At 53.0% G+C, this 11,288-nt stretch overlaps 5 protein-coding genes across 5 annotated transcripts; 3 read left to right on the top strand and 2 right to left on the bottom strand.

Annotated features, from left to right (window-relative positions):
* The first annotated feature begins 90 nt into the window (after window positions 1-90).
* On the top strand, window positions 91-892 carry K437DRAFT_257210 (uncharacterized protein). The gene is made up of 3 exons (XM_013387157.1): window positions 91-299; window positions 384-434; window positions 533-892. Exons 1-3 carry the CDS (start codon window positions 275-277, stop codon window positions 745-747), a joined length of 291 nt encoding a protein of 96 aa, XP_013242611.1. The 5' UTR covers window positions 91-274; the 3' UTR covers window positions 748-892.
* Window positions 893-3,595: 2,703 nt separating this feature from the next.
* K437DRAFT_257208 (uncharacterized protein) lies at window positions 3,596-4,613 on the top strand. Its single transcript, XM_013387156.1, has 2 exons — window positions 3,596-4,053; window positions 4,167-4,613. Exons 1-2 carry the CDS (start codon window positions 3,657-3,659, stop codon window positions 4,268-4,270), a joined length of 501 nt encoding a protein of 166 aa, XP_013242610.1. The 5' UTR covers window positions 3,596-3,656; the 3' UTR covers window positions 4,271-4,613.
* On the bottom strand, window positions 4,538-6,122 carry K437DRAFT_257207 (putative ubiquitin-conjugating enzyme E2). The gene is made up of 5 exons (XM_013387155.1): window positions 5,969-6,122; window positions 5,358-5,439; window positions 5,183-5,278; window positions 4,771-5,085; window positions 4,538-4,669 (listed from the first exon to the last, which is right to left on the bottom strand). Exons 1-5 carry the CDS (start codon window positions 5,975-5,977, stop codon window positions 4,638-4,640), a joined length of 534 nt encoding a protein of 177 aa, XP_013242609.1. The 5' UTR covers window positions 5,978-6,122; the 3' UTR covers window positions 4,538-4,637.
* A 369-nt stretch (window positions 6,123-6,491) lies between these two features.
* Window positions 6,492-9,166, top strand: K437DRAFT_274690 (DEAD-domain-containing protein). The gene is made up of 2 exons (XM_013387154.1): window positions 6,492-7,032; window positions 7,118-9,166. Exons 1-2 carry the CDS (start codon window positions 6,625-6,627, stop codon window positions 9,098-9,100), a joined length of 2,391 nt encoding a protein of 796 aa, XP_013242608.1. The 5' UTR covers window positions 6,492-6,624; the 3' UTR covers window positions 9,101-9,166.
* K437DRAFT_257205 (Homocysteine S-methyltransferase) lies at window positions 9,067-10,716 on the bottom strand. The gene is made up of 3 exons (XM_013387153.1): window positions 10,569-10,716; window positions 9,554-10,495; window positions 9,067-9,470 (listed from the first exon to the last, which is right to left on the bottom strand). The coding sequence occupies exons 1-3, from the start codon at window positions 10,653-10,655 to the stop codon at window positions 9,168-9,170; spliced, it is 1,332 nt and encodes a 443-aa protein (XP_013242607.1). The 5' UTR covers window positions 10,656-10,716; the 3' UTR covers window positions 9,067-9,167.
* Window positions 10,717-11,288: the final 572 nt, after the last annotated feature.

Below are 11,288 nucleotides of genomic sequence, written 5' to 3'. Positions count from 1 at the left end.
TGATTGCATGCTTATACATGGAATAAGCATTTGGGCTCCGATCGGTCACACAAACGTCGTGTAACCCCTTCCGAAATTTCTCGTATATTACAACATCTGCGGTCTTTAAAAATACATTTCGTTTAGTGCTCAAAATTGAACAACGAATCGGTATACATTCTGTAACACCTTATAAGCTCGCTCACGAGGAGTCGATGGCCCTGAAGGATGAAGATCAGTTCCAGCTAGCTTTACAGAACACAATCACATTGGCAGGACACACAGGGTATGCAGAATGGTAAAAGCCGGGAAGCTCAAACGTGAGTGTGAATGTCAGGCGTCACAGGCAGCCCTCGGTCCTGTCCCACATCTCGAGCGCAGATGCTGATAGCAATGTTTGTTAGGTTCGGAGAGGAGGCAGCCAGAACCACAAATTGAAGTTGGAGTTCCAAAGGGTGAGGCGAATGCAATCGCAATGTTTGCATCAGAACAGTCAAGGCATCTAACCCGTTTCTGTCGAATGTGCCCATTTGAAAACGTCCCTGTGGCGAAGCCGACAGCACGGGCGCACACTCGCAGCATCATGCGCCTCCTCCTCCGCCAAGATCATCGACTAAAAAAGGTGCAGGAGGGCGCCAACGCGGCTCGTTATCGTCCGCAAAGGCGCGCGCGAAAAGGGAGAAAGCTCTTGAGCGAGAAGAGAAGCTTGAGGTCAAAAAGATTCACAAAGCGCTCAGAGAGGACAAAGTCAAGGCTGCCAAAAGTTGAGGCTGTATTCATAAAGCGGATTTGTTGTTCGAGCGATACAACTTGCAGTGTGGTATATCATTTGTATTTGCATGACCGTGTTGGTGCCCCTAGAATGCAAGTAAACATGCCTCGATGCTTTCCCACAGCCATCTCTCAAGTCGCAGCCATTGCCGACCATGAAGGCTCACACGCGATGGGCTCGAAGACCTCGAACAAGAGCCGCTGGTAGATAATAAGCGGATAAAGTGGTTGCCTGGGAGCAGCGATCACAGTCGCAACATAGCCATCGTGGTCACTGATGCTTCGCACGGTGAATGCGTCGCCTGAAACATGGTGGACATATGTACCCAACGCATCGGTGATGCGAACCTTCCCAAGTATGCAAGAGCTCCATGCGCGGGATAAGCATCATGGGGTCATGCGCACGGTCGCACAATTCCATCGTCCCAGTCGCGCTAGCGTGCAGACCGTGAAATGCGGAGCCCGCGCCAGGGCCACCGTGAGGGTGCGCAGCAGTCGGAGCATGCTGCTTGTGCTGGGGCCCATCCCCGGGATCATTTCGCACGGACGGTGAGCGCAGCAAAGCGTCTTCAAATTGAAGATCGCGATTCATGGGGCTAATAGCCCGTAAAAATGGGTTGTTTGTCAAGGTTTATGCAGGCAGGCCGTCAAGTTTAGGACATGCTTTGGTCGAGGCGCTGGGCGTGTCCTGTCGTTTGCGCTTGTTTGTGCTTGTTGGAGCCCTCGTGTCTTTGCTTATCATCTGAAGATGCGTAGTTAGGTGGAAAGAACTACTTTCGTTCATTGGTGCGGGTTTGAATTTTGACGATGGGCCTGCTGTCAAAGCCCCGAGCGCGCGGGTCGAAGGCTTCCCATTCGCTTTGCTGCCTTTGCTCAGTATTGAAATTGCTGGCGTGTAAGGGGCGGTAGTGCCATCCAATAAGGCTGCAGCGTCGCTCTTTCTCGCGGCTCTTCGCGCCACGCATTCGTATGGTTGCTTCGTGCTTGGAGTTGCAGTCTTGGTCGCAGTCAGGTGGCTGGCGGCTTTAGAGCGTTCTTGGGAGGTCGGCCTGGTCTCCTCTTTGGCGATGGAGCGAATGCGTCCAACGAATTGAGCTCATAAGTATCAGCAACGGCAAATGAAATGTTTGTCGTTTTCGTTTTTGGCCGCTTCTCGCGCGGAAATACACTGGCGTCCGTGCAAAGTGTCTGTTCACTCTTTCTCATGTTGCGTGGACCTATTGGGCGTAGCAGGTGGCGAGTTGCTCATTTTCGTTTCTTCATATTGAAGACTCGAGCTTTATGAGAATCTGTTTGCCTGGCGTGGGCTTTGCTAGCGGGCAGCTGCGAAGGTTCGGCTGCACCTTGGCTCTTGCCTTGGATTGCATATGAATCCGCTCCCCTGCTTTACGCACTTTCTGTCGCCAGGCCTTGCGAGCTGTCGAAAGAAGCTCGTCCACCTTATTCCAAACCACACTGGCCTCATCTAAGTCTCTTATTCAATCGAATAGATCCTCCTCTAGAAACTCCTCGTCCACGAGCGGTTGGGTGTCGTCGACCCATCTGTGCCTTTGGTGCCAACGGTGGTGTCTGCATACCGAAATCGCTCCACCGTAATGGTCAACAGAATTTGCAGTACCAATTTTACCTGTCAGACAAAGAGCCATGCAGAACGACGCATGACCACTGGAACCAATTTTGTGCGCATTCAGGCCCATCGCATCAAATCATCTGTGGCATATAGAAGCATTTAAGCCAGACACAGTAAGCGCATGTATTTCGAGGTTTTAATTCGACCTTGAGCCCCACGTTGCCATATTTAAATATGCCGCAACAGCCCAAGCCTTGGCCCGTCCTTCAGCAGACCTGCGTGCTCGATGGGCACGATGGGCTCCGTTGTCCGAACCAGCTGCTGAAACTAGGCGTAGCAGTCAAATGCCTTCGTCTGCGCCTTTCGATGTGCTGATAAGTGAGCTGTTGTAACCGAAATTTCCGGTGCGACAAGCGGAAGTTCCTCTTTGCAATCCGCGACTTACAGTCGGTGAGAATGACCATCTTCCTCCACTGTGCTAAAGCCGGAGGAACTCATATCGTGCGACGGTAGATGAAAATTGCTTGATGACATGAATGTACGGCAAGTTGCTGTTAGTGGTGCTAATGATAGTGCTCCTGCCCGATCCGGCTGGATCTAAGTTGGGTGATAGTGATTTGAGGGCCAGGTGGTGGAGACACGGTGCCCGTCGTTCTTATTGCGGATTCAACGGTGACAGAGCAGCAACACCAGATCTGTTGCGAAGAAGTAGCTCTCAGTAAGGCTCATGCCTTTGATAATTTCTTTCGTCGTTGGAAGATCAAGTGCCAGTTTGTAGCCTGCCTTAATTGTGTCATCGCACTCGGTGTCAATTGCTACTTGCATGGGCGTGAATGAGGGGTTCAGGGATGCCATGGCCGCTGGCTCATCCAACGAGACGGCTCGGGCCGGCATGGTGGATCCATTAGGCTTCACTCAATGTTCCTTCAGTAAGCCCTTGGCGACGGCGGCAAATCTCTTGGACGCCGGGCTAGCTCGGTTGCTCACGGTCCGGTCGTCTTCGAAGGCTCGAAGGAACGGCTCACAGAAAGTGGCGAGTTTGTAGCAGCACACTGCGGAGCTAGTCGCTTGGTGGACTGGACGATGGAGTCTGGAGCCTGGTGCGGTTTGTGTGGTTTAGCTTGAGATTCGGTGCAAAGGGGACTTGAAGACGCAACCCTATACGTAAGCTGCCACCACCTTTGCCCATGACAGCGGACACGACACGTTCTCTTCCACAGCTTTCGACTGCTCATCTTCACTTGCCCTTCGCCTCACTTCTTCTTTAACCCCCACGAACGTTTGCCCTGCACTCACCAGTGAATCCACATCAAGGTACATCTCGATATCAGCAAACATGCCACGCTCATCCCGCTCATCAGGCAGCTCGCGCTCCGCGCCCTCGGGCTCGCGGGGCATGCACACATCCTCGCAATCCAGCGCTCCCGTGCAGCCAGCGCAGCACCCCCAGCACGTGCCGCAGCAGGGCGCATACCCGATGCAGGCACCACAGCAGCAGCCGCGGCAGCCTGGGCTGTTCGCAAACATGGCGTCCACAGCTGCTGGTGTTGCGGTAGGCTCGACCGTCGGACACGCCGTCAGTGGTATGCTCTTCGGCGGCGGAGGAAGCAGCGCTCCGGCGGAGCAGGCGCAGCCGCAGCAGCAACAGCCGGCCGGTTACGATGGCTACAACGCCCAAAGTGCTTATGGGCAAGCTCAGCAGGTGCAAGGAAGCTGCGATTCTCAGTCAAAGGGTGGGTTTTTCCGAAGACCCAGCTTAATATTTCAGACGCCACTGGCGCTCACCTTTACGAGTCCTGATGACTGACATATCCTATTTCCCTTGCCACCTTACTGCTTCTCTCAGAATTGATGCGCTGCCTCGATGCCAGCGGAAACGACATGAGTGCATGCCAGTATTACCTCGATGCCCTGCGCGCTTGCAGCGCAGCTTCTCGCTCCTTTGCCTGATCTTTTGCCAAGCAGCTTGCGCGCACGTCCTGCGCCTTGTTCTCGGGTAAACAAGAGAACATGTAGAGTTTGGCTATAAGACAACGAAGCGCGATTCAATTCACCACTCATCTGCTTCCACGATGTCATTCTGCAAGTACATTCATGCAACAAGGAAAAAACCTCCACTTGCAATGCATATTCTTCAAAGCTATCTTCAATAGTCAGAGCCTGTGAGATCATGGGACTCAAGGTTGCAAAGCTCCTCTTCTAGGAGCTTTGCGGGTTTTCGGAGTGGATGGGATGGATGCATCGGGCGAATGGTATTTAGCGGTACATTTAGATTGTGGCGACACGCGATTGAAGCCTGCTTTGCAAATACACTTGCTTATGCGACGACGCGATCGTACGTTACGCCCTCTTGCGATGTGAGATGAGCGAAGTAAGTTCAGCCACCACTTCTGCCCTCTCAACTTTACGACAGCGTGCCCCTAGTGGGCAGTGGCTGAGGGCAAACTCACTGAAAGAATCACCCGCAAGGGTCTTTTTGACGTTCGTGGCGAAAGCCTTCCTGTCACGCCTGAGATCCTCTGCCGCCTCCTTGTTGAGCGGATCGTCAGCATTCGGCTCGAGGAACAGGTATTGCAAGCCGACCATGACGCTGTTCAGGTTGAGCACCGGTTTCCAGTCTTCACGCAGGATGTTGAGGCACACATTGCCTTCGAGATCTAGATTTGGGTGGTAGACTTTCTGCACGCATTTTACCTTTGGCGGCTCGTGTGGATAGTTGTTGTTGATCGTGAATGTGAAGCGAAACGAGCCACCTTTGTACATGCCTAGTGAAGAAGTTGTGATGATAATGAGATAGGCTGAGATGGGCTTGGCAAATTGGGGCCAGAACAGCAGCAGCTTGATAATCTGTTACCTACTCACCTTCGTCTGGATCTATAGTTAGCTGAAAGTTAAGCAGATCACTTGGATCTGGAAACTCGGTCTTCATTGTCTTTGGTAGCTCAAGCTCGGTAATGTCTGTGTGAAGGTAGAAATCATTGAATCGGGGATGACCTCCTTGACGACCTTCAATCAGATGATGAAAAATCGGACTTACCCTTTTGCACTCGCAATTGTGCTGGTGACGTTTGTGGCTTCTTCTTCTTGCTCGCCTCCTCCTCCTTCTTCATCGACCAGATCTGATGGTACAACGAGACCGGTCCAAACGAGAAGAGGCTTCAGTAACACTGTGCTCGTGAAAGAACAAGGGATCCAAGGGCCAGCCAAATACGGAGCGATTATGGCTGCGATGGCGCAGGAAGCGACCACAGAGAATGTGCCCCAGTTAGAAACAGACGCAGACCAATTAAATGGGGCTGGAATGTCGAGAGAAACTCATGACCACGTCCGCGGTGCAGCTGTGCTCCAAGGTCCATTCTCATGCACCGAATTATGGCGGCCAACCGTGGGTGAAGTTGCCGAAAATGCGTTCAATTGAGACTCATTGCGGGGTATGAAACCTCTAAGAGCTTGCAGCTACTGCGAAGCTCCAGACCGTAGCAGATCTTTGCAGTCGGGTGAGCAGGTGCTTCCCGAACCTTCATCTGGAGGAGCGAAAACCCTGCTGTGGCGTGTCCTACGCAACCCTGGACATCCCGAAAGTGTCGCGCCCAGACAATTCCCGATGATCGGCCACCTGTTGGCCTGACTGCAACATACGCTTCTCACCTTAATCATCTTGCCCCAGCTTGCTGTTTCGGTTGGGTATGCGTGTGTGGCAATTCGTGTGCCCTCGCTTGCGGCTCAGTCGTGCGATTGTGAGGCGTGAGGCTGAAAGTCGTGACGCGTGACCTACTGGACAGTGTGGATGCTGCGATGATAGAACCTCGCTAGACAGCCGACCTGTAAAGTCAGAAGTCTAGCCCGTTATTCGTGGCCGAATCTCGGTATATTTTGGCTGGGCCAGATCCTGGCGGCTGACGGAGGTTGGAGATGCTGAGATGTTGCCAAGATGCTATCGCACAAGTGGCCTTGGTGTATGTTGCTCGATGCTGCCCCCATAGTCACGATAGCGAGATCGCAAGACCAAGCCGCATTGGGCTTTGTTCATGGTGGACGGATGTTACGTAAGCATTGATGATACTGGACTCTCAAACTCGTTCCGCCAATTTTTCGTTTCTCAAACAGGATGAGCGCGCCTTCCTTTACTCCGACATGGTTGTATCTCAGCTTGGTAGCTTGTCGGGAACATATCGTCTCACTGTCGTACGGATTCAGGGAGCATCTCTGGTATAAGACAGGCATCTTCGCACAGTTCCACATCCTTCGACTACCAGTGCTGGATTTTCCGGAGAGACACGAGCTAGGATAGAACAGCTAAAGCCATGGCAACGCCAGCGGGTTTACCTCCGGCTGGAGATGGAGCGGGATTATCACCAACGCCTGAAGTGGTCACACTTACATCGTCGTCTAAAGGGAAAGGCAAGGTCACTGAACCTGTGGCTGGAGCTTCTGAAGCGCCTACCTTCTCCTCTTTTGCCCACCTCCTCGATGTACGGCTTTTGCGCGGTCTCTCAACGCTCGGTTTCGCTCACCCGACACCGATCCAGGCCGAGCTAATCCCTGTGGCACTCGGCGCTTCGAGACCTTCTGCATCTTCTACCAATACCACGATCGCACCTGGAATAGGAAAAAAGGGCATTAAAGATGTTCTCGCGCGCTCGAGGACTGGCAGCGGAAAAACTCTCGCTTACGGGCTTGCGCTGATGCAAAAGATCCTCGACGCCAAAAGGGTGAGTGTGGTCACTGCATTCGTGTGCTCAATCCTCTAAACTGATTACTCACATAATGGGCTGGTGTAATTATTGCTACTCGCAGTCTCTCTCACCGACTTCAGATGAATATAAGTGTACACGAGCGTTGATCATCGTCCCGACCCGAGAGCTTAGCGAACAAGTCACTGCCCAGCTTAGTGCTTTGGCAGCAGCATGTGGTGGCCGCTCATCAACAGCCTTCTCCAACACTCCTCAGTTGTCGTCGCACATCTCTCAAACGCTGGCCGACGGCTCCTCCAAGGGCGATCAGCAGCAGTTGCGCCGCTCCGGACTCAAAGGCAAGGCTCGGGAAGATGCTGATTCTGGCAGCGGTGGAGATGCTCAGATGGAGGTGCTCAACATTGCAAAGGATGTCAGCTCCAAGGTTCTGCGTATGGTCTTGCAGGATGGCCAACCTGATATCATTGTCTCGACTCCGACCAAGCTGCTGCACTTCCTCCGCTCGACTAGCTCCGGGTCTGCACCCAAGGGCTCGGGCCTCGACCTGAGCAATCTCGAATCGCTTGTCATTGACGAGGCGGACCTCATGCTGTCCTATGGCCATGATCTCTTACCTGCGCAGGAAGGTGAGGGCTCCGGGGGCTTTGTCAAGGAAGTGCTTGAAGCGGGTTGGTGGACCAAAGCAGAAGCCAAAGGTGGTGTGCAACGCTTCCTGGTCAGTGCTACGCTCAACAAGGATGTTGAGAAGTTGAAAAGGATCATTCTCCGGCAACCTGTCATCATCGACTTGAAAGACTCGCTTCTTGCCTCATCCGCAGGAGGGGCAACGTCAAGTGGCGGCCAGCTGCTGCAATATTCCCTTCACCTCTCCGAAGTCGACAAGTTCTTGTTGCTCTATATTATCATCAAGCTGCGTCTCATCCGGGGCAAAACACTTATCTTTGTCAACTCAATCGAGCGTGGGTATAGACTCAAACTGTTTCTCGAGCAATTCGGCATTAGCAAGAGCGCCGTGCTCAACCAGGAGCTGCCGTTTACCAGCAGAATGAAGAAGGTAGAGGCATTCAACAAGGACGCAATTTCTATCATGATCGCTACAGATGAGCAGGGGTGCGCCCAAGTCGACGAGGACGACGGCGAGCAGGAGCAAGAGCAGGATGATATTGAGGCGGAAGAAGAGGATGCAGGTGAAGAATTGGCAGGAAAAAAGCGAAAGCGCAATGATTCTGCTAAGGCAGTGCAGAAAAAATTGAGGTCATCGAAGAGCAGCAAAGGGCAAGCAAAAGACGCCGAATATTCGGTGTCGCGCGGTGTCGACTTCCTTCAAGTGGCCTGCGTTATCAATTTCGATTTACCCACATCGCTGACGGCATACACGCATCGCGTTGGCCGGACGGCACGTGCAGGAAACACAGGCACAGCGCTCAGCTTTGTCGTTCCGAAAGACTTGGCTGGCAAAACAACGGGTGCAGGCGGAAAATCTATGAAGCACCTTTGCTGCCCGACTGCCGCGACCGACGAGGTGGTCTGGCGCAAAGTGCAGCAAGCGTACTCTGCAAATCCTAGCCAGGGTGCTGATGCTGGTGCAACAGGGGCCAGCAAGATCGAAGAGTGGAAATATGACAGAGCGCAGATCGAGGCCTTCCGATATCGCATGGAAGATGCCTTGCGCAGCGTCACAAAGTTGACCATCAAGGAAGCGCGCGTCAAGGAGCTGAAATGGGAGATGCTGAACAGCGAAAAGCTCAAGAGCTACTGGGAAGACAATCCTAAGGACTTAGAGTACCTCAAGGCGCAGACTGCAGAAAAAGGAGGTGGCAAATTGCTCGGGAACGGGAAAGTGCAAGGACACCTCAAGCACGTCCCGAACTACCTCATGCCGCGTGTCGCCGGCTTTAAGCAGCAGCAGCAACAACAGCTGCAGCAGCAAGCTGCAGCAGGGGCCGGTCCTTCCAATGGAGGTGCAAAAGCGAGAAGTCAGCGTAAAGTCGGCTATGTCCCCAAGCATGGTGACAAGCGCAAGGCTGCCGCACCAAAGAGAAAGCACGACCCTTTGAAGAAGTTCAAAGCAAAGGCCAAGAAGTGACCTTTGTATTCTATTACAAGACGTTTCTTTTCGCGGCAAGCCGCCGCCAATACCATTCTACCATGTGTTACCCTTGAGACGGATAGACCAGCCTGGAAAGCGATGCAATATGCCCCGTGGAGGCCTTGCAGCAACCGCCAAGCCACACAGCATCAAATGCTGCCTCGCTTGTGCCACCAGAATCACATACATTCTTGAGCACCCCAGGCTCTTGAGTTAGTGCAAAGAGATCGCGCGCCCACGTTTCCTCTTCCGATAGTGAAGATGCATGTGGCTTATTCACTTCTGTAGCCTTGTCCGCTGTCATTGGTGCCCCACTGCGCCAACATCGTGCAATCCCATCCCATGTCAAGCCGCCGTCGGGATAGAGCTTGTAGTTCAAAGGTCCGTGCAAGATAGGAACTCTGTCAGTCGAAGTGATCAATGGGCTCACAAGGGTGCAAATGGACTCACGAAAAGCACGGGTTTGCCGCTCTTGCTGGCGAACGTGCTGGACGTTTTCTGTTGCGCGAACGCTTGGGTGAGGTCTCGCACTATGCCTTGAATGAGATGGGGCTTCGTGCAGTTGATCCCGAGACCAAGGATGGGCCAGCCTTGACCGCAGAGGCTCTTCACGCATTCGACAAGAGCCGGCACCGTGCGGTGTTGCGATGGGTCCGCCCCTGTGCGTTTAGCGGCGGCACTCATGTCAGGGGGCAATGGAAGGAAATTGTCGTTGTTGGGCTTATTTGTCTCCTCTCCGTTTGCGTTCTCCGGAAAAACGAAGGAGAAGTAGGCCGGAGGCCTGTGTTGTTGCCCTTTGCTTGTGAGCTCAACGTCAATGTCGTGAAGTGCTCGCCCAATCTCGCCTACCTCGTCAAGGCGTGGAAGCGTTTCGAATGCGATCAGATCAATTTTCTCCCAGGTGTCCTTCACTTCTGCATACGCTTGTAAGCGGTTCATTTGGAAGGTGTGCAGTTTCTTGCTGAGGCTGACGGCGTCTGCACTTGCCCCTTCATAATCACCACTATATTCTCGTCCTCCCTCTAGCATCGCCCCGTATGGGCCAAGACTGAGAGTAAGCAGTGGCGTCTTGGAAGTCGCCGTCTCCACTGATTGCTTTGATGAGTGAGACGCGATCGCTTCATGGGCCAGCGTGACAGACTGGCGCATGAGCTCTTCTGCCCCGGCTGCCGTATATGTTCTTGGAGGCTTGCTTTTCAGGAAAGATTGTGTCGAAGCTTGGTAGGAGGCGCTCTCGATGAGTCTGGCTCCGACGTCGAGAAAGGCACGGTGCGTTGCACGAACTGCATCGTGGCCCTTCCAGCCTGCTTCTTCGCAGGTTGGATCGAGCAAGGCTGCTGACCAGAGCGGTGAAGGCGTACTGAGGTGCAAAGCATCTTCGAGATGCGTGGCCTGGATGTCAGGGAAGACGCAACGTCAAGATGGACCATTCAATTTGATCTTCTGGAAAACGATGCGAACATACAAATCCACCATCCATCACACCGATACGCTCGGCATTGAGGAGGCCTTCGAGGATGTCGGCACCGCCTTCCTTGCTCTTCCCAGCCATGGCGAATGGTCCAGCTTTTCTTCCTTGGCAGTGAGGGTGCTAGGGTCACAATTGATTCGTAACTAAGCACCAGCGAAGAGAATGAAAGAGGGCGAAAAGACCAGTTCAAGAAGCACGGAGCTGTCAAAAACTCAAGTGCAGGCAGGATCGTCGTGAAAAATAACGTCACAAGTTCCCCCATTGAACGTGCTCGCTTACTGGAGCACACCAGCCACTTTTCTCTTCAGGTACCGCAAGCAGATCATTCAAGTGAGCAGCATGAAGCATGTGCCATATCCCCGTTGTGCTGCTTTATCAGCAAGACCAAGTCCAGGGTCCCTTTCCAGGTTTCACTATTGGCTTCACACAGGTCACTCCCTGCAAGGACACTTCGTCTCAACGGCATTTGTATTTTTAAATTGCTGAAAAGTCCCTCGCAGATATAGCACCTGAAGCGAACATTCCTTGGAAGGTCTCCCTCAAGACTGAGATGCTCGGGAACTTTTGATGGGCGGTCCCATAAGCATGAATGTTCAGGTCATTGTGGAAACAAAAGCGCAAATGAGTATCGCCAATTGCCATCCTGCATAACCAAGCTTGCCTTATTCTCCCAATCGCCTCCCTTGACCCCACGAGTACCTTGGGCTCTCATCC

This window comes from Tilletiaria anomala (assembly GCF_000711695.1).
Source record: "Tilletiaria anomala UBC 951 chromosome Unknown K437scaffold_55, whole genome shotgun sequence".
NCBI lineage: Eukaryota > Fungi > Basidiomycota > Exobasidiomycetes > Georgefischeriales > Tilletiariaceae > Tilletiaria > Tilletiaria anomala.
Note: the sequence above shows the minus strand (reverse complement) of the source record. Positions and strands in the feature narration are given on the sequence as shown.

Excerpts from the sequence above, each read along its gene's own strand:
- K437DRAFT_274690 (XM_013387154.1), top strand. The coding sequence starts at position 6,625 with ATGGCAACGCCAGCGGGTTTACCTCCGGCTGGAGATGGAGCGGGATTA. Across the intron at positions 7,033-7,117 it reads AGATCCTCGACGCCAAAAGG|TCTCTCTCACCGACTTCAGA; the intron begins GTGAGTGTGGTC and ends TGCTACTCGCAG.
- K437DRAFT_257205 (XM_013387153.1), bottom strand. The coding sequence starts at position 10,655 with ATGGCTGGGAAGAGCAAGGAAGGCGGTGCCGACATCCTCGAAGGCCTC. Across the intron at positions 10,496-10,568 it reads GTGTGATGGATGGTGGATTT|GCCACGCATCTCGAAGATGC; the intron begins GTATGTTCGCAT and ends CCTGACATCCAG. Across the intron at positions 9,471-9,553 it reads GCGGCAAACCCGTGCTTTTC|CTCTATCCCGACGGCGGCTT; the intron begins GTGAGTCCATTT and ends TTGAACTACAAG.
- K437DRAFT_257208 (XM_013387156.1), top strand. The coding sequence starts at position 3,657 with ATGCCACGCTCATCCCGCTCATCAGGCAGCTCGCGCTCCGCGCCCTCG. Across the intron at positions 4,054-4,166 it reads CTGCGATTCTCAGTCAAAGG|AATTGATGCGCTGCCTCGAT; the intron begins GTGGGTTTTTCC and ends TGCTTCTCTCAG.
- K437DRAFT_257207 (XM_013387155.1), bottom strand. Across the intron at positions 5,279-5,357 it reads ACAATTGCGAGTGCAAAAGG|ACATTACCGAGCTTGAGCTA; the intron begins GTAAGTCCGATT and ends ACCTTCACACAG. Across the intron at positions 5,086-5,182 it reads AACTATAGATCCAGACGAAG|GCATGTACAAAGGTGGCTCG; the intron begins GTGAGTAGGTAA and ends CTTCTTCACTAG.
- K437DRAFT_257210 (XM_013387157.1), top strand. The coding sequence starts at position 275 with ATGGTAAAAGCCGGGAAGCTCAAAC. Across the intron at positions 300-383 it reads AAAAGCCGGGAAGCTCAAAC|GTTCGGAGAGGAGGCAGCCA; the intron begins GTGAGTGTGAAT and ends AATGTTTGTTAG. Across the intron at positions 435-532 it reads TGAAGTTGGAGTTCCAAAGG|CCGACAGCACGGGCGCACAC; the intron begins GTGAGGCGAATG and ends CCTGTGGCGAAG.